Genomic DNA, 21,210 nt, shown 5'->3' on the forward strand with positions numbered 1-21,210 from the left:
AGTATTGCAGACATAAACTGTCACCAATGCACAGAGGGCATGTGTTTCCACCACATTCCCGATGCCAACCAAGGCACCACGTGCCTCTTGATTGGCACGGCCACACAATTAACTTCTGACCGATTCCAATTTGCACGCTTTGTTGAGCGGCCCAATGGCAGGAGTCGAAATCACCCTGGAAGGCGAGGCGAGGAGGTGAAAGGCCTGGGCACATCTGCGGGCCACGATGTCAAACCATCAAACCAGCAAAAAACGATATCTAACATCGGTCCACTTCAGTGGTGCATTTATTGGATCGTATGCACGTATTCAGATAATGCATCACAGCTGTAGCACGGAACGGTTACACTTTATAACACTGCTGCATATAATACTGCATAAGAAGCACAATGTAACTCGATGCATGCCATTAGCGAGTATAGAACATTTCAGTATGTCTTAAGGCAAAATGGTTTTGAAAACCGAGTCGCTGGGCTATTTATTTATTTAAATCGTTGAGACCTCTTGTCAGTTAAGCCCGGGGTTGCAGCGTTTGCGGGAGTTATGGCGAAGCAATACCGGCGACTGATTGATTCAACTTTGTCCAGAAGCAGTATTGAATAGCAGGCTGCCGCAGAAATAGAGGAATTAAGAATTGCCGACATTTTTTTTGTTTTTCCGTCCGGGTGACTGAGCGGTGGGGCGAGCGGTTCCTTACGATGGGAAAGGTTGCGACTTCAAAGCCTGTTTGGGGCACTGACTCAGCCCATCATCCCTCTCGGTGGGGGGACGTTAATTAAATAGGTACCACTTTTTGTGGTAGTCACGGATCAAATTGCCCCTGCCATAGGCTCGTGGAATTTCCACCACTGGCACCACTGCACGGCTGCAACGCCTCAATGCAGAAAATCTGACTTAAATTGATGAAAATTCATAGATTTTTTTGTTTTTATTTTTGTTACGTCCACAAAAGCATTTGAAATTGAGGCGTTTCAGTTGATTCACAATTCGTTTCTTTTGAGCTAGACCACCATATAGGTCAAATGAACCTTCTGACGGTACCCCAGGGGTCTATAGTTCCCCGGCTCTCGCACGATGTCCGTGATGCAGTAATTTTTAGTCTGTTGATTGTCGGCGATGCAGCAATTAACTCATCTCAACGTATAATTTTTCGACAACGGATTTTTTTATGCTAATGTTTGGCGTTTAGACATCGCAGAGTAGCACTGATTTAGGATTGATTGGTACCCCAGTCGCGGAGTTAAGTACACCGCTGGATTAAAAATAGTGTCCCAAAAATAAAATATTTAATTGCCTCGGCCAGTTTGTATTATTTGGTTAACCCGGGGTACCGCCATAAGGATCAAATGTCATTGCCATGTTTTAAACTATAACCCTCCAACGACCTGACAGAGCCAATCAAATAAAATTGTTCCGTGGGCAAAGATGCCAATGGATTTGAGTTTTTGAGCAAAAGCAGAGGAGGAGGAATGTTGAAGAGCAATGACAGTGTTGACAATTTGGGTGGGAGGTTTATAGCATTTTTTTAAAATACCTACACAACCGAACCGAAAAGAACGCAATTACGAATTCATAATGTTGGTCGTGAAAGGCTCGTGATTAAGTTATTCACGTGTTTGTCTAATATTAATATGAAATTGTATACATTTGCAAATAAAGTACACATACGTTCACGTGCGTGGATTGACCAGACCCATGCATATATGTCAACGAAGCCCATTCAGGGCTGTAGCAAACACTTACTCCTACAATAACCATCACATCTATTGAACCAGTCATTATTTATTCTCATTATCGACATGCCATAACATTAAATTCTTTGGTCTTTTCCTGCGACCGCTGGGTAAAAACCAGCTGCAATTAAAAAATTCAGCACACAATAAAAAAAAATACTGTACATGCACGGCCATCAATACAATCTGGGCCAGTATAAAACATTGTAAAATATATATATTTTTTTGGTAAATGCTTTCCGCGATCTTATGTACAAATATATTTCGCAACAACAATAAAGGCCATGAGAAAAATTGCGTTGAAAAATCACTTGCGTTCATTTCATGTTCATAAAAGATCATCTGGGTTTGTTCGATTAAGGATTTTATCATTATTATTATTATTATTCGAACCAATGGTCTGTAGGAGTCCTGCTACAAACACACGCACACACCAGCTGCAGACCTGCCGCATGCAATCTACAGTAGTGCATCGCAGTAGTTTTTCTTCTTGGTAATGACGTCAGTACAACTCTGAACATTTCCACGACACTCGTATGTGTGTATGTATGTTGAACTTCTTTCGCACCGTACATAGCCAACCGTGCTAATTGGAGGTGTGGGGGAAGGACAACAAACTAAACACAAAAAGCAGTTCTGAAGAATATTCTTAGGTTTTTTCGGTAAAGTCACGTAGGTAAAACATTAAAATTAATGAAAGTAAAATAAAACAAGATAAAAATAAAAATCACGACGTTTCGGAGGCAACACAAGTCTCCGTCATCAGGTGGGACCGTCACAGCCGAATTAGCTGCATCACGTGACTTTACCGAAAAAACCTAAGAATATGAATCATTGCAGTCACGAAAGCTTCAAATCTAGAATTAAAGTTCTGAAGAAATTATTTTTCCATTTAGTATAGCAGTGTAGTGTACAATAGTGTATCGTTGTGTATAGTTGTGTAAAGGGTCGTGTAGTGTTTAGCATAGTGTATAGTGTAGTCTGTAGTGTATAGTGTAGTGTATGTTAGCGTTTAGTGTAGTGTATGTATGTTGAACTTCTTTCATGGCATACGTAGCCAACCGTGCTAATTGGAGGCTAATAGGGACAACCCTCAAACTCCAGTCATTGGTAACCCTGCCACCATGTGTCTCTTCATCACTACCATATTCATGTTTTTTTTCCCACTCACTTGTGTTAAAATAATTACGCGTTCCCGATTATCATATTTTTCAGAAAACTCAGAAATAAATTCAGGCATAGACATGAAATTTCCCATCGATCGTAAAGTATGATGTAACAGGAAATGATGTCACCGTTTGTTGTCCTCCCCCTGCTCTAATTAGCACGGTTGGCTACATACGGTGAAAAAGAAGTTCAACATACATCCCTTCCGTAACTGGTGTCAACAGGGCATCGGGCGACATCACAACACGAAGACACAATAACTTATAAACACAAAGCAAAGGATTCGGAAAGCAGAATAAAAATCCAGAATTGTCCTTAAAAACCAAAATAATCCAAAATATATATTTTTTGGGAAATCCGAAACTCGTCCAGAAATGCTGCGCGTTTATCACGCCTGATTGCCGGTAATTGCGGAGGGAAAAAAGTCTGGCTGGAGGTGGTGGGGGAGGTTGTAATGCCTGTAGTTTGAGAAACGCTACTCGATAATGAATATCCATAGAGCAGACATAAGGAACCTACACAGCCCGCGACCTTCACATTACACGGCCCGTGGCCCTGCCACTTTGAAACAGCCCGCACTGCAAGCATCGTAGCCGCACGTCTCCTCATTTCGTACGGCCAACGTAGATGGGGAGCAACGACTACAATTTCACATTCACGGTGGTCAAGTCGGACAACCGATTCGGAAGCAGCGGAGTCTATCGGCGTGATGGTCTCCTTCATATTTGTTGAAGGAGACATCACAGACGCACTGATCTGGGTACCACAGAAAATATTTTCCCACGTGACAACAACACTGCATTATCTAATAGGTAGCACGCTCAGCGTAAAGGTGAGCACCTCATTACTTTCCACGTCGTTATTTATTGGACGCGTTTGCCAACGTGTCGCCCCACGTTCGGCCGCTGGCAAGAACAATATTCCTTCCACGCCTGACCCAACAGGTGGAATCCTCGGCATCATAAATATGCCACAAGCTGTGTTGTGGAAATGAGCAATACGATGCCCCCCCCCATCCCCCCCTTAATAACCCACACACGTCCGCTCCATTGATTTCCATTGTAATTGTCACGTCACTGGAGGAGCAACCCCTCTAAATCACCGACTGCAACGTGGCACGGCTCGGCGTAGGTAGGTCCCTGCCACAGCAGAAATCACCGTTGTTGCTCTTACGACTCGAATAACGGCTGCCCTGTTTACATTTTTCGCCGCACGATCCATCCAAAGGACATCAATCAAGGTGAAAGCAGGAGCAACAAAAAAAACCGGGGGGAGAGAAAGTTGAGATTTTAACAAAATTGGAAAGTTGGCAGTCGCATTGAGTTCCGATCTTTGGATTGTGTCGTTAAATCTGTTCCAGGTTTCAGCCGTCGTTTTTTAAAAATACTCTTAAAAAAGTTGTGTTTGTCCGCCTAACGATTGAAACAAGATTCATTTATGTAGATCCTGGTAGGGGCATTTATCGCAAAGCGTCTATCAAAACGTGTCTAGAATTACACGGTAAACGAAACTGACGCTAACACCTAGCGGGTGACGAAGCGTGGAAATACAATTTTTTGAAAACACTACTCCATGGACCCAGCACTGGAGTCACTTGACGCCAGAGTAAGAACGTTGGGAGTGAGGAGTGTGGAGGGAGGATGGTGGATGGAGGGAGGAGAGCGGTAGAGTTCGGAGGAAGTGTGCGGAGGGAGCGAGGAAGAGTAGTGGGACACAGCGACACATTCGCAGGAGGGCTGAGAGCGGTGCTCGTGGAAAGTCTAAGCAGATCCATTTTATTTGTTTAATTATTTTCATTTCTTTTGTTCCCAAAATCAATGCGACATTTACATGCGCACATTAACTGTAAACGATTCCCTTTAAACTGTGTTACAAAAAGTAAAACGAGGCCACTGTTGAAATATCTTCCTTACCCCGAGCCCCAACGTGTAGACACATCCCGAAGCTGCGCCCTCTTAACACTCCACTCCCTCCGTCGGCATTACGGAGTGGGGGGACGTAGAGACATCGTGGGGGGGAGGGGGGGGGTGCGGTGGGGCGCGTAGGGACGCCTCACTCGTCGCTGTCGGGAGTCACGTCCAGCATTGCGTGGAGCTCCTCGGGGCTGTAGCCCAGCAGGCTCTGCAGGTCGCACACGAAGCGGTAGACGTAGCGCTTGCCCGATGTCTTGTGCACGATGTTCTTGTCGTAGTAGTAGCGCAGGCCCCGACTCAGCTTCTCGTAGTTCATCTTGGGCTTGTTCTTCCGCTTGCCCCAGCGCCGCGCCACCTGCGTTTCACAACAACAACAACAACACGACGGACGCGGTGGTTTAAAAAAGAAAAGTTCACGTGCGAGGGGTGAAGAGGTGGAGGGGGGAGGGGGGGAAGGAGGAGGGGGAGGGAGGACGACAATGTATGTAGGTACGTATATTGAACTTCTTTCACACCGTATTTTGATCTTCTTTCACACAGTATGTAGCCAACCTTTGCTTATGGGAGGTGCGGGAGTTTTGTTAAGGGGTGTTCGATTCCGTTTCTTCGCTGGTGGGTCACACAGCTACCGTATGCGAAACGACGATTTGCATGGTAAGCTGCACTGCTCAAAATGAAATCCAGACCAACAGCCTGGACATTGAATGACTATTTAAAGGGAAGGACACGCGGAAAAAAACGCACCTCCGATTCACGTGGTCGGCTACATACGGGGCGAAAGAAGTTCAACATACATGCAAAAACAAGTTGACCATTTTCATCAATTATCATCGTCTCTGTCATCATCGACCTTGATCGATCCACTGCTGGCTGAGTCCTCCCCTAAGCCGTCGCCATCACCAACATCGTGTCCTGGCCAAGTTCACTTCGATTCGACGCCTCTCACTTGCGTACGCTCTCTAACACACACATCCCCCCACCCCCCCATCCTGTCCCCTCGGTGCGACTCCGAGCGTGCACCGGGGACTGTTGAGCACTCGTAACGGAATAAAGCGTCGCGTGCGACGCGTGGACACGTCGAGCACTGGCCCTTCTTGGCGCTCCCACAGGGATCCTGAAGAAGAGCCACCGCCCGGGAACATCAGCCTGTGACGCGTCGCACCCGTTTGCTCGTCGGCGTTGAAGACGGGCACGTGCGCCACGCTTGTCGTTTGTTCCCCGACGCGTTCGTCCTTCCCCTACGTCCCTTATCTTGAGCTCAAGAGTAAGGCAACGTTTAAACGTCACAACAACTCGCAATCTTTTGCGAGTAAGCGCATTTCACGCTGACAAGCCTCGTTTTGCTCGTGCGCTCCGCTCGCCAGAAGCTCTTGGCGAAATCGTTTGTCGTGCACCCACCCACCCACTCACTCACCCCCACCCCCTCCCTCCTTGTTTATCAAGCGATGCGCGGTCTCGCGTGTCGCAGGCGCACGTTTCGCTGCGATGGCGTTGACGCAGCGGGGAGCGTGAGTGCTATGGATGCCAAGGCACCCCGGGGTCAGCCGCTTCGTTGAGCCGTCGTTTGTGATAGCCAGGTCGCTTCTGACAAAGAGCTACGTAGCTCAAGAAGGCCTTAACTTGTAAACAATAAATTACCCATAACACCTGGGGTTTGTCTTAAGGCTTCCTGCCAACCGAGGCGTCAATACTTCACATGGATCTCAATGTGCACCAGGCCCTGGCCACGAGCCTGCACCATCGATGAGTGGTTCATGGACGCTGCTGCTGCTGCTGTTGTTGTTAAGGTGGTGGCAGAGAGATGGGTCACCTTGCGTCATTGCCATGCGCCAGTGTGGTTCACTCGACGTTCCCGTGAAGCTCTCTGCGCTCACGGGATTGTTTCGACAGACAGATTTCAAAATGGGTTCCTCAGTGTCAAATGTAGGTGGGGGGGTGAGGGGTGATTTGCCCCGAGCCCCGCACCCCTATCTTTCGAAGGCCCTGCCTGGATGTTTCAGGTAAAGGCCTTGAGCTGCAAGAAAGTGCAACGTCCAGGAGATTTGAAGCTCTGGGAGGGAACCAAGCCTCCACTCGGAGGGTGCACCAGCGACCCGTTGGCAAGCCTGTCAGTCTGTCTGGTTGGAGACCATCGCAGGCAAAGTGAACGGGCTTCACCGGCACGTGACACCTCCACCAGGTGACCGCGCCCATCCATCCAACTGCCAGGCAAGGGCATTCAATGGGCACCAGCGAGCACGAGGGGGAAAACTTCATGTCATCGTTGGAGTGTTTTTTTTATTTTTTGCCTCTCAAAAAATTCCCCCCTCACCTCGTCTGGATCGGAGAGCTTGAATTCCCAACCGTCGCCCGTCCAGCTGATGAAGGGCTGGCACGACTTGTCCGTCAGGAGCTCCAGGAGAAACTGCCACAGTTGGATCGGTCCGCTGCCTGTTCGTCAGCGAGGAGACGCCAACGGAGGAGGGATGCAGAGGGAGGGTGGGGGGGAGGGCGGGAGGGAGGGAGGGGGGAGGGAGGGATGCAGAGGGAGGGAGGGAGGGTTGTAAAATTGAGACAACGTTTGGGAGTCATTCCGTGTTTAACACGACACCAACATTGGCACAAAAAAAAACGAACGTTGGAAGCAGATGTAACAATTTACAGCACGTACAAACTTACAAGGGGTCCCGTAAACGAATTATGGCTTTCCTTAGCCAATCTTGCATCATGTGAAAGAGCACCATTCGATTTATGATTCCTCAGCAATGTTTAACATCGGTGACAGCAACTGTTAGGATGGAGTTGGCACGTGGCTGGTATCCACAACTACAGTGAGAGGTATAATGGATGTGGTGTGCTGGGTATAAAAACACTTTTTGTTGTTATTATTATTAACTTAAACCCTTTGTCAGTAACGCATCAGCAGCAGCAGCCATGGTCCATCCACTGCTGGATGGAGGCCTGCCAAAGCTGCAGCCTTAATGTTTATGGCTTTCTTTAGCATTTAAAAAGTAGGCTCTTGCGAACAATATTATCTGTGAGAAAGGTTCTTTTGGGTTACAGCGCGTAAAAATGTGTCGTTAACCCATCACTACCCGACACAGCCAATTAGTAAGGTTTGCTGCGTGAATAAAACGTGCCAATCAGTGACCGCTTCAGCACACTGGAGTGTTGGAGAGTAAACCCACAGCATTTACAATGAGTATATGACATCGAGCTGGCGACACACAGCATTTTACAATTCGATTTAATGACGTTTTCGCTGGCGATTACGACCAGCGCGTGCTTGACTCAGCTGTGGTATCGCAAGGGTTCGCGCAGAGAGAGGGGAGGTCTGTGGTGACACACGACAATGGTATTTATAATCTATTATCCACGCACACAAAAGCCTTTGACGTCATTTCCGTTTTGGAGGACGACAAAAGGGCGGCTTGCGTGATGCTACGTTTCCTCCGCGCGGGAGTTCTCGTCGGTTTTTTTTTAAACGGAATCGCATCACCGATGCGAAAAGAAGAAAAAACGATTTACGATAAAATGGTCCCACTGCGATCGTTTACGACCGAAAATTGTGGTACATTCTGACGAAAAGCTGCTTTATATATATACCAAGAGCATGACTCATGCAGGACTGAAATGTCAGATGGAATTTATGGGTTGTTATGTAAACGAGAGATTTAAATGTAGTGTTTGTGAAATTCGAACATTTTTCGCGCGTTTTTTTATATCAACGATATGAAATTTTATGAATGACTGTCGTTTGTGTGTGTGTGTGAGACAAAGGCGGCCAGGCATGGTCCTGGCCATACCCCCTCCCCCCTCCCACCCCACCTCGTATGCAGTGCCGACCTCAGGAGCTCGCTACGCACTTGCCCCAGAATCCTCTTAAAGGCTATATGGGGCAATCTTTGCCTTTGCTTTTTGTGTGTGTATGCGTAGGAGTGTACAATTTAATTCCTGAGCACACTCGACATCGATGGCACGTGGTATTTCAACTCACCCTGGGACACTCCTAGGTCGACTCGGCCTTAAATCTGCATCCATCATGCGCGCCGTGCGAACGTCGGCGTCGGGGAGACAACCATCCCCTGCCCCTCGGCCCCCCCCCTCCCCCCCACGTGGTCTCAAATCTACAGTGGCGAAGTGGCGTGCGTGACCCGACTGGCCAGCAAGAACGGAGCCGTAGCTCGGACGCAGTCGCCCACGCGGGGCAACGGTGCCACCACCCTCGCTGTGGCACTGTCACAGTCGATGCCCCTCGTGACAGCGCTGGTCATATGCAAGTACCCAGATGGCCCGCCTGCCTGCCCACCTGCCCACCCGCCCGCCCGTACGATCGCACACCCGTGCATCCGGCCCGCACGATCGTGGACCCGTGTATCCAGCCCGCCCACACCAACGCGCACCTGTGTATCCAGCCCGCCCACACCAACGCGCACCTGTGTATCCAGCCCGCCCACACCAACGCGCACCCGTGTATCCAGCCCGCCCACACCAACGCGCACCTGTGTATCCAGCCCGCCCACACCAACGCGCACCTGTGTATCCAGCCCGCCCACACCAACGCGCACCTGTGTATCCAGCCCGCCCACACCAACGCGCACCTGTGTATCCAGCCCGCCCACACCAACGCGCACCCGTGTATCCAGTCCGCCCACACCAATGCGCACCTGTGTATCCAGCCCGCCCACACCAACGCGCACCTGTGTATCCAGCCCGCCCACACCAACGCGCACCTGTGTATCCAGCCCGCGCACACCAACGCGCACCTGTGTATCCAGCCCGCCCACACCAATGCGCACCTGTGTATTCAGCCCGCCCACACCAACGCGCACCTGTGTATCCAGCCCGCCCACACCAACGCGCACCTGTGTATCCAGCTAAGATAGCTGCAGGAATGACCGGCTTGCCCTCGTTCAGCTCGCTCCTCTCGCTCATGTACTCCTTGAAGGTCCCCTTTGGCCGTTGCGCCGGCAGTGCCAGCGGCATCAGGCACTCGTCCTGCTTCCGTGCCAGCGCCACCAGGAAGTCCTCGGGCTCCCTCGCCGCGGCGACGGCGTTCACGTTGCCGGCATTGCTGCCGTAGGCCCCGACACGTCGCTCGTGTCCCCCGACCGCTGCGAGGGCCGCGCGGGGGCCCTGCTGCCTGTCCCCCCGCCGGGCGGTGTGCGCAGCCGCGGGGAAGACGGGCCCCCCCCGGTAGTCATCCGCCTCGAAGCTGTCGTACGACGGCACTCGCTGCAGGCCGTCGAACGAGGACGGCCGAGCCCAGGGAGAGGGCGGCTGCGGCGGCTGCGGCGGCGCCAGCAGCGCTGCACCCTCGTAGCTGTCGGTGCTGTCGAACGAGTCCTGGGCGAACATCGCTGCGGTGCGGTAGGGAACGGGCGAAACGTGCCATGATCAGGGATGCCCAGAGTTGGCACGAGCTAGCGGGCGGGGGGAGGGGTGGGGCGGGCAAAAGGGCAACTTGCCCCAAGCCTCCACGCCACCCCGACCTCCACAGCAGTTCTGCGAGTGGGTGGTGGAATACGAGGGCCCCACGTTGCTTCTGGCTCGAGGCCTTCCTGGAACCTTTAGGGTGGCCCTGGCTCCGATCGATCGTCTCCCACCACCTGGCTGGCTCTGGGTCTTCCGACCTCCCCAAATAGTTTATTTCCTATTCGGTGTCCCACTGAACTGCCCGCCCTCTCATCAGCACTGAGCTTCATTTTTATTGAATCACATCTCTTTTACGTGACAGCAGTTGATCAACTGTACATGTACCGCTGTTGGCCAATCCCAGTTGATCGAAGCATTTCCCAAAATTTGGGAGACACAAACCAAAGGGCGATTTTCGATTACGCAAACTATAAATTGCCCTGTCAGCAACCGTCAGCGGCTTCTGGGGACCAAGAGTCACAGAATACACGCGCGAGCGTCATTTTTTTCCCCCAACTTGTTATTTACAATTCTCAAAGAGACTAATAATTTTAAATAAACAAAGCATCAATGGGTTTAAAATTAAATTAGTAGGTAAGGTCCACTAAGCTTTATAGCTCTTTTCCAGAAGCGACCTGGCCACAAATGATGGCCCAGTGAAGGGGCTTATCATGTGGAAATATTTAGCCGCCAAATACTCTAAATGCGCGTCGATTCTAAATGTGGAGAGAAAAACCGGAGGCACCCGGAGAAAAATCAACGCGACCACAAGGAGAGGGAGAGACATGCAAACTCTAGCTATACAGCAGGCGTCATGGTCGGAATCTAACCCACGACCTCCTGTATACCGGGCGAGGTAGTTAACATCTCCCCATGGCAGAACTCACCGTGTCCGTTATGAGACAAGCACAAGCTCTCCGGCGCCAGGACTTCTTGCTTGACCCGCTGGTAGCTGGGCATGAGGCCTGCCGCGCCCACGTGAGCCTCGCTCGCAGCCACGGGCGGCGGCTGGAAGACACCGCCCCCCTCGTATTTGACGCCGAGCAGCTCCTCCGACGTGACGTTGTGCAGCGTCTGCAGCGACTCGGAGATGAAGCCCGCGTCCGCGTAGTCGGAGGGCGGCACGCACTGCGCCGGCTCCGGGTGGTGGCAACCTGGGACACAGCGAGCGGTGGGGGACAGCAGCAGCAGCAGCAGGGCTTCATTTCAGCCGGGACAGTCCAGAAACGGGAATTGCTTTGGCACATAACACCCATGTCGTCTAGATTTGTAAAACACGTTCATGGGATTATGGTAATTTTTACTCTAGTGGTAGTGCCTTGTGCCGACAACAGCAGTGGGGGCAGCAGCAGGGTGCATGGTGGCGAGATGTTAACTACCTCGCCTTGTGTATGTGATTTCGTGGGTTCGGTCCCGAACCCTGACGCCTGCCGTATATTTGGAGTTTGCGTGCTTCTCTCCCCGTGGTCACGTGGATTTTTTCTCCGGGGCCTCCGGGTTTTTCCTCTCCATATTTAGAAATGTGCGTTTAAGAGTATGTGGCTCCTATACATTTACACGTGATGATAAGCCACTTCGTGGAGTTATCTTTTGTGGCCAGGTCGATTCTGAAAAAAATCTATATCGCTCAGTGGGCCTTACATGGTAAAATAAAAAAATAGTTTAGTTGTCATAGTTTTAGTGGCAGCAAGGCTTAATTTTTGCAGAAATAGCCCTGAAACTGGAATTTTTTGGCACGTTTCACAAAACACGATTATGGGATGATGGGAATTCATACTCTCATGATAGTGCCTGAGGCCGATATTCCCTGCTCAAAGTCAGCCTAGTAGCAGCAGTCCATAAAATACCGAGCAAAAAATTAAGCCCCAACTACGATCTACAACAAGCACGCGCTGTTGTCCGGTCATCTGTAAGACATTGCAGACCATGGTGCTGATGATGGTGCTGATGTTGGTGCTTGATAATATCTAATTAATGCATCGATTGGTGATGGTGGCAATTGCGGTGGTTTTTGTGACGATGGTGCGGTGGGGGTGATGAATTTCATGAGGATTACAATTGTGGTGGTGGCGTTTGATAACAAATGATCGGTGATGATGGCAGCAGTGGTGTTGGTGATGATGGTGATGACGGTACAAATAATAACGGAGCTGATGATGATTTTATTTTGTGAGTGACAGCACTGACCGACTGAGTAGTCCACATAGTATGCAGTGTTTGCTACTGCAGAGCTGTCCTCTGTACGGAAATGCCTGCTGTCTTCTTGGCACTCTGGCAGAGGGAGAAAGAAACCACCAGACCCCGAAAACTAAATATTTCACATCATATTTTCACACCGACTTTCTCACACAATCGGCAAATTATTATTATTTTCACGACGGAAATGCAAAAATATGAACCATAAAAACGGTCGTGCCAGCATCATTATCAGGCTCAAGAGAAATGCCCACCATGGATCAAGAGCAATGAGAGAAATTACAACGGCTCGGGGAGGCCTTCATCCAGCAGTGGATTGATGACGCTGCTGATGATGGTGAAGGGGAAACAACCCTCAAAGGGCCACTCCACAAGTTTGGTGCTTTGAACGTCAAAGTTGACAGAACTCACGGCGAGGGGGACAGTTGCCGTGGGGAGGGAGGGGGTTGGAGGGGAGAGAGAGCTCACCTCTCAGCAGGAGCTCCAGGTGTTCCCACAGGATGTCTCCCACGTAGTCGGGAGCCAGACGCAGGAAGCGCTCTTTGCCCAACGAGCAGAGGGCTCGGCCGCTCAGGGCCAGCCGAGACACGTCGAGGCCCTCCAGGCTGAACTCCGTCGCGGCCCACAAGAGCCACTGGGCCACCTGCCCGGCCGTCCAGACGGTGGGGTCTGTTCGAGAGACGAGAGAGAGAGGGAGTGGCCGTTTCAGTGAGAAAGCTATCAAATGTACGGATGGTACAATTGTGTGTGTGTGTGTTGAACTTCTTTCACGTCGTCCTTAGCCCACCGTGCTATATCGGAGACGCAGGGGGAGGACACCAAACTAAACAATTGCACCGAGGTCCACTCCATGGAGATTGGGATTGAGAACAGGGGTTCCCCATGACATTTAGATGATTTGGTTGCTATACATGTCCACATGATAGGCCACTTTGTTGAGCTATAATTTATGGCCAAGTCGCTTCTGAAAAATAAGTTAATGCCTCAGTGGGCTATCCCTGGTAACATAAAAATAGTTTAGTTAAAATTTCATATTTTTTACGGCTTTATTTATTTGAAAAAATATATGCTTTGCACTCCGATCATGTTTGTGTATTGATTGCTGCTGTTGTTGTAACGTCCTGACCCACCCCAGTTAGACATCTCTAAAACAGAGCTTTATAGTTAATCGGATTCCTGTGGTATAAATAAATATTCCGATTAATATCCTGACAGCAGAGGCCATGCCGACCTCGCTAAGCCACTGAGGCCGCTACGCTCGGCCCACCGTGGGCTTTGGTCATTGACTTGGAGTTCACCGACTCACGTCCCTCCACCGCCTCCCAGCGAGTTGATAGCCGTCGTCACAATTTGGGATTGCACTCCAATTGATTTGTTAACCGGCTAATTGGCTGCTCAGCACAGGAGGCGAGCAGCTCGCAAATCAGAGTTCGAATCCCGGGTGAGGGTTTGACCAAACGGCATCATCCCTATAAGGGTCAATAAAATTACGTACCACTTTGCGGGGGGATATCAACAGTGGTTGCCCCTACGGACAGACTCGGACCTCGCCATAGGAATGGAGAATTTCCACCACTGGCAAAGGGCTGTTAGCGATAGATGAGCACCATCGCGACGCGCACCCGAGCATGCAATCATTTTGCTCATTCAAGAAATCTAACTGCACCTTACATTCCAGATGACGTGGCCCACATAATCCTGTTTTCAAAACGAAACCAAAACACCCGCACACAATTTCACCGCGTCGCAACATTCAAGTTGGGAAGACAACCGGCACCGGTGTTGCACCGGTGTGGGAAATCGATTCACTCCACTGTGCCCGGGAACGTCATCTAATCCGATGGAGACGGGGGGGGGGTGTGCGCACCGGCAGGATGTGTGGGCTCTGTATGTGTGCGCGAGGTGACCAGTGGGGAGAGTTGCATGGTGGGGGGAAAAGAAAAATAATCCTTGCTGCTGCTGCGCGTGATATGCATCGCCAATTTTTAATTGCTCAACCTAACGCGGTGACGTGACGGTACACTCGGTACGTATAGATGTCCTGTGTATCTCTGTGACTGTGTATCTCTGTGACTGTCTATCTCTGTGACTGTGTATCTCTGTGACTGTGTGTCTCTGTGACTGTGTATCTCTGTGACTGTGCGCGTGTGTGCGGGGAGCGGTAGCGTAGCAGTTCAGCGAGCTGTGCTACGAACCAGGCGGTTACAAGTTCGATCTCTGCTCACGGCCAACAATGCCAGTGACGATGATTTGAACTGGTCCTGAGCCTCCTGTAGATCGACTCAGCCTTAAATCAGGACCTGGTGTGGTCTATAATCATCGCTGCTGGGGAGACAAAGGCGGCCGGGCGTGGTGCTGGCCACCCACTCCCTCGTGTGCCGTGCCAGCCTTCAGAGGTGCTCGCTAACAGATTTTGCCCCAACAGTCTGTTTAGGCTATACGGGGGATCTTTGTCTTCGTCTTCGTGCAGGGAGCTGTTGCATAGCGGTTAGCACGCTGCACTTCGAACCTGGTGACATAGGTTCGATTCCCGCTCATGGCCGACACCAGTGACGATTATTTAAACCGTGCCTGGGCCTGCCCGAGGTCAACTAGGGTAGGGTGTGTAAACATCGCCACTGGGAAGACAAAGGTGGTTGAGTGTGGTGCTAGCCACTCACCCCCTTGTGTACTGTGCCGGCCTTCATAGGCACAGAATACCAAGCGGCCAGCAATAAACATGATGTGTTGGTGACGAAATATTTAATGGATGAATGTTTACATGTTACACAGAAAGTCCCGTGTAGCCAGTCACCCAGCTAGTTTGCAAATGGACATCCGTGCTGCATCAGCACAGAGCGGGAACAACAACATCAAAGCGATGATGATGAGCATGATGATGATGATGATGATCATGATGATGATCATGATGATGATCACACACCACCCACCAGCAGTGATCGTGGCCTGGAACAGACCATGTATCTCCCTTGCTCACCCACAATACCCCGCCGATCTAGTCAAAGAGTGGGACGTGGTAAGTTTGTTTTACTGATAAATGTTCCGACGGATATGGCATTGAAACCCCCGGTAAAAAAAACATTATCTGGCACGTGTTGTAACGGGTACTGCACGATCAGACCGTCTCCGTCCAGTGCTCGTTCGGTTGCCGAACGAATACATTGTAAGGTCACACTTATTAGCAGAGGTGGGACAAAGTCATTGTTATGCAAGTCCAAGTCGAGTCGCAAGTCATCAAATTCATGACTCGAGTCTGACTCGAGTCCAAGTCACATGACTCGAGTCCACATCTCATAGGTGGGACAAAGTCATTGTTATGCAAGTCCAAGTCGAGTCGCAAGTCATCAAATTCATGACTCGAGTCTGACTCGAGTCCAAGTCACATGACTCGAGTCCACACCTCTGCTTATTAGACACGACGTGCTTGCCACAAATGAACCACAATGCCTTGCTGATCTCGTCAAAGAGCATACACCATCACGCGAACTCCGGTCACCCTTGCAACGGCTTTTGGCTAACCACTAACAAAGACGGTCACTGCATCGCCAGCTTTCAGATGCGCTTCTGCGGCCGTCTGGAACGCTCTTCCTTCCGATATTAGGAAGCCACCGGAGCTATGCACTTTTAAATCATCTACATTGAAAACTAATTTCTTTCGAACTGCTTGTTCGTGTGTTTAGTTTGTTATCCATCTCCACGCACCTCTACGTATGGTGGGAAAGGAGTTCTCCGTATGCACACACGTACGCACGCACACACACACGTACCCCTCGGGATGAAGAGGCGTAGGCGCTCCTTGGTGAAGCCGCTGAACGTGTCCCTCAGCGCCTGGGACATCACCGCTTTGCTGCCCGGCGTCAGCAGCGGCACCTCCACGCCATCGAGCTCTGCCCCGCAAGAACAACGACGCACGGAGGGATGTGAAGAGCAAAGGAAAACAACGACGCCTTCACTAACTACTTGCTATTTATAATCTTAGCAGGCAAGGCCCACTGAGCTATGTAGCTCTTCTTCAGAAGCGACTTGGCTATCACAAACGATAGCTCAACTAAGTGGCTCATCACGTGGAAATGTATAGCAGCCGCCATATACTCTAAATGCACATTGATTCTGAGTGTGGAGGGAACAACCGGAGGATGCGGGAAAAAACATCCACGTGACTACGGGGAGAGAGATGCATGCAAACTCTAAAACATACAGACGTCAGGGTCGAGATCGAACCCACGACCTCCTGTATACCAGGCTGCTATGAATTTCAACATGATAAGGGGCCGTCCATAAATGACGTCACGCGATTTTGGACGATTTTCACCCCCCCCTCCCCCTCGTGACACGGTGACACAAAAAGTCAGACCCCCCCGTCAAATATGACGTCACAAAGCTCTGCCCCCCCGCCCCCCCAAAAAATAAAACATGCTTCAAATATATTTAAACTATTGTCATTGGAGTGCGTATTTAATGTGGCGCTGCACTCTTGATGTTGAAGGAGAAAACATGTATTAAAAAGTATATTTCATTAAGTAGAACGTGTAGTCTATATTTATTTAAAGTTGCGCATTTTGATGTGACGTCACATTTCTCACACACCCCCCCTCGTCACACATCGTCACAAATGTCTGACCCCCCCCCCCCCCAGGTGCGTGATGTCATTTATGGACGGCCCCTAAGCCATCTCGTTGAGCTATCGTTTGTGACCAGGTCGCTTCTGAAAAAGACCTCTACATAGCTCAGTGGACCTTGCCTACTGAAATAAAAAAAATAGTTTATCGTTTTTTTTATAGTTTATGTAAAGTATTACATCTTGCAAAGGGACACGTGTAGAATAGTCCTTAAGGGCCCCGAGTAATGACCACGGCTTGATTATGACCTAAAATAATCAAGCATCATCAAGGAGTCATCAAGCGTTTAGAAACATGCATTTAGATTATTTAAATCATTTTTCTGCTCTAAATTCCCATGCGATAAGCCACTTTGTTGAGCTATCATTTGTGGCCACGTTGCTTCTGAAAAATAAGGTAATAGCTCAGTGGCCTTTACCTGGTAAGCTAAAACTAGTTTCGTTTTATTGGTAAATGTTTTAAGTGATTTGTTCACCTCTCCTGTACTTTGCACTCATGTTTTTGTAAAATGTTGCGGAACATTTCGACCCGCTTCTACTGGACATGTGACAAAAAGCGCTTTATAGCTCATCGAATTCCTCCAGTATAATAAATACATATTCTGATTCTGATGAAGACCTTGTAGTGGTACCAACCCATTCAATTACGCAGGAAGACCCCACGTTTCGTGTTGTGGAGCAAGTGCTGTAAGCGAGCACCTGCTAAGTCCGGTGTGGCAGACAAAGGGGGGAATGGTGTGGCCAGCACCTCTCATGGCCACCTTTATCTCCCCGGTGCTGATGGTTTCCCACTGTATCAGGAGGGTGGAATAGGTGGTAGTGGTGGTGGTAGTTTGTGCACCACTGCACTGAAAATCCTGGCAATGCGAGTTGAATTCCTGGCCAGGCACCATGCATTTTATTTTTGCTTGTGTTCAGTTTCTTGTCCTTCCCCCGCACCTCCGATTAGCACGGTTGGCTACGTCCGGTGCGAAAGAAGTTCAACACACATTCACACAGTACATAAACATCAATGTGGGACGTGGTATCTCGAATCTGCGTTTGGTGCCTTTGCCAGGTCTACCAAGGACACACACCACACACACACAGAGTATAAGACCAAGCAATTGCAACAACCGAGTCCAATTACCATTCATTGGCTTGAACAGCCTCGTCCAAAGTCCGCGAGCAGGCACAGGTGCGGTAATGAGTTTCCCACATCGGCGCCCGCCAGCTTGGGTCATTTTGAGAGCAATCGCTACCTGGTTCGGGGTTTCACTTCCTATTTCATTTCATTCGTGTAAACTTCGATTTTTTATTAGATTTTTTAAAGATTTTTTAACGACCTTGTTGTGTTCACGTACGGGCGATGCTGGTCCTGCTACCGTTGGCTTCTTTTAAAGTCTCGAATGTGCTGTTGCGGAGCCCCCCCCCACCTCCCAGGGTCTCCCTCGCAGCGAGAGACTTCAGCACGACCAAGGCCCCTCCACTTCGGGGGGTTGCCTCGACTCTCGACAATCTCTCTTTCTCTACAGAACTGCCACCCCCCCCCACCACCACCAACACTGTCACGTTACGACAACAACGCTACACACGGACCGCTGCGAGCACACGCAAGAGAGTTGACGGCTTTGCGCAGCATTCAGAGTGGTTCGGTTAGGAGATCATTGATGGAAGCGCGCACATTGATTCGTGTTCCGCCTCCACACTTCGCCATGCCTATATTAGCCCGGCAGTCGCATACACGCACACACAGAGAGAGACCCCTAGGGCAGCCTCCCCCCTCGCATCCCCAACGCTCTCCACGTTACCCATTACTCTCCGGTAAAACACGCGCCTCCTCCCCCTCCTGCTCCATCTCTCTCTCTCGGTCTCTCAACACGCGTTCGCCATTCATTAATCGAGCACATCACTGACTGAAACGCGTGTACGCATGGCGTCAGAGACACCCCACGTCGTAAGGTGACGAGGATGATGATGATGGAGGCCAAACATTCGGCCTTTAAACCGAAGCGCAGTCGGCGCTACCAGCGGAACGCGACTCCAGGACACAGTTTAACAATCCCCAACAATCCCCTCTCCCCCTCTCTCTCTCTCTCACACAGACACACACGTCCCAGAGAAGCACAACACAAACACGGAGAAGGAACAGGCCGTTCCAAGAATGCGCAAACGCGGCCGCAAATGTACAGAGAATGGCGAGGGGTGAACGAGCAGGGTGGGGGGGGGTGTGTAAAGCGACTGTAAACCATAGCCCGAGTGAAATAACACTGCGTATCCCAACGTTGGATCGTTCATGATGATGATGACGGTGGTGGGTCGTTTGACCATACTTCACCACGTTGCGCGAAGTGTGTGTGTGTGGGGGGGTGTAACCCATGCTAGGTTCAGCTGGCCTGGATTATACACTCGAACAGGGCTACACACACACGCGCACGCGTTCACGTTCGAACAAACTCCACACAGCGAGTGGCCGAGAGGGCTCCAAAGGCAGTGAACATGGGCAGGTGGGGGGGCGACAGCGACGTTGGCTGGAGGCGCCCTCAACAATCGTACGACAAACACCCGGTAGCTGTACAATGTTTATCCAGAACGAGAGCGAGCGACGAGAGAGGGAGATGGAGAGAGGTATGGGGGGAGGGGGCAGACAAGTTAAAGAGCCGCTCTCTCTTCTCGCGTCGCGGGGATGGCGGGCGCTGAGATTGGTTCTCACCTGACGGCCTCTCGCTCTTGATCACCTTGACTCTGATGTCGCACGGAGCTTTGAGCCACGCCATGGATGTTGCGACCGCAACGGAGGACGTCCTCGCAAATGTTATTGGGGGTAGCGGGGTGGGGTGTGTAGGAGGTGGGGGGAGTTAAGGGGAGTACGGAGAAGCGAGGAGGCGGGAGGGATACGGAACGCGTGTGAGAATGCGTAAGGATGGTGTGTGTGTGTTGGATGGGTGAGTGGGTGGGTGAGTAGGTGTGTTGGGTGGGTGAGTGTGTTGGATGAGTGTGTGGGTGAGTAAGTGTGTGAGTAAGTGTGTAGGTGGGAGAGTGTGTTGGATGAGTGTGTGGGTGAGTAAGTGTGTGGGTGGGTGAGTGTGTGTGTGTTGGGTGGGTGGCTGAATGAGTGTGTGTGTTGAATGGGTGGGTGAATGTGTGTGTGTGTTGGATGGGTGTGTGGGTGCTTGAGTAAGTGTGTTGGGTGGGTGGCTGAATGAGTGTGTGTGTTGAATGGGTGGGTGAATGTGTGTGTGTGTTGGATGGGTGTGTGGGTGGGTCAGTAAGTGTGTTGGGTGGGTGCGTAAGTGTGTTGGGTGGGCGAGTGTGTTGGATGAGTGTGTGGGTGAGTAAGTGTGTAGGTGGGTGAGTGTGTTGGATGAGTGTGTGGGTGAGTAAGTGTGTGGGTGGGTGAGTGTGTGTGTGTTGGGTGGGTGGCTGAATGAGTGTGTGTGTTGAATGGGTGGGTGAATGTGTGTGTGTGTGTTGGATGGGTGTGTGGGTGGGTGAGTAAGTGTGTTGGGTGGGTGAGTGTGTGTTGGGTGGGTGAGTGTGTTGGATGAGTGTGTGGGTGAGTAGGTGTGTAGGTGGGTGAGTGTGTTGGATGAGTGTGTGGGTAAGTAAGTGTGTGGGTGGGTGAGTGTGTTGGGTGGGTGAGTGTGTGTGTTGGATGAGTGTGTGGGTAAGTGTGTGGGTGGGTGAGTGTGTGTTTGGTGAGTGAGTGTGTGTGTTGGGTGGGTGGCTGAATAAGTGTGTGTGTTGAATGGGTGGGTGAATGTGTGTGTGTGTTGGGTGGGTGAGTGTGTGTTGGGTGGGTGTGTGGGTGGGTGAGTGTGTGTGTTGGGTGGGTGGCTGAATAAGTGAGTGTGTTGAATGGGTGTGTAAGTGTGTTTGGTGGGTGTGTGGGTGAGTGTGTGTGTGTTGGGTGGGTGAGTGAGTGAGTGTGTTTTGTGGGTGGGTAAGTGTGTGTTTGGTGTATGGGTGTGTGTGTGTTGTGTGGATGGGTGAGTGAGTGTGGTGGGTGGGTGTGTGGGTGTGTGTGTGGGTGAGTGTGTTGGATGAGTGTGTGGGTGAGTGTGTTGGATGAGTGGTGTGGGTGAGTGAGTGTGTTGAGTGGGTGAGTGTTGAATGCGTGCGTGGGTGAATGAGTGCGTGGGTGAGTAACTGTGTGGGTAGGTGACTGTGTGTTGAGTGGGTGAGTGAGTGTTGGATGAGTGTGTGGGTG

General features: G+C 50.6%; 1 protein-coding gene across 1 annotated transcript; it reads right to left on the reverse strand.

Moving 5' to 3' along the window:
- Positions 1-269: 269 nt before the first annotated feature.
- On the reverse strand, positions 270-20,490 carry LOC144932756 (protein c-ets-1-B-like). The gene is made up of 8 exons (XM_078857172.1): positions 19,714-20,490; positions 16,171-16,290; positions 12,872-13,072; positions 12,395-12,478; positions 11,095-11,361; positions 9,658-10,152; positions 7,125-7,243; positions 270-5,168 (listed from the first exon to the last, which is right to left on the reverse strand). Exons 1-8 carry the CDS (start codon positions 19,775-19,777, stop codon positions 4,953-4,955), a joined length of 1,566 nt encoding a protein of 521 aa, XP_078713298.1. The 5' UTR covers positions 19,778-20,490; the 3' UTR covers positions 270-4,952.
- Between the last annotated feature and the right edge of the window lie 720 nt (positions 20,491-21,210).

Source organism: Lampetra fluviatilis, chromosome 5 (assembly GCF_964198595.1).
Source record: "Lampetra fluviatilis chromosome 5, kcLamFluv1.1, whole genome shotgun sequence".
Lineage (NCBI taxonomy): Eukaryota > Metazoa > Chordata > Hyperoartia > Petromyzontiformes > Petromyzontidae > Lampetra > Lampetra fluviatilis.

Bases quoted from the DNA above. Each gene is read 5' to 3' on its own strand.
- LOC144932756 (XM_078857172.1), bottom strand. From the start codon at position 19,777: ATGGCGTGGCTCAAAGCTCCGTGCGACATCAGAGTCAAGGTGATCAAG. The intron at 16,291-19,713 runs GTGAGAACCAAT...CTTGCGGGGCAG, and splicing joins CAAGAGCGAGAGGCCGTCAG to AGCTCGATGGCGTGGAGGTG. The intron at 10,153-11,094 runs GTGAGTTCTGCC...ACCGCACCGCAG, and splicing joins CTTGTCTCATAACGGACACG to CGATGTTCGCCCAGGACTCG.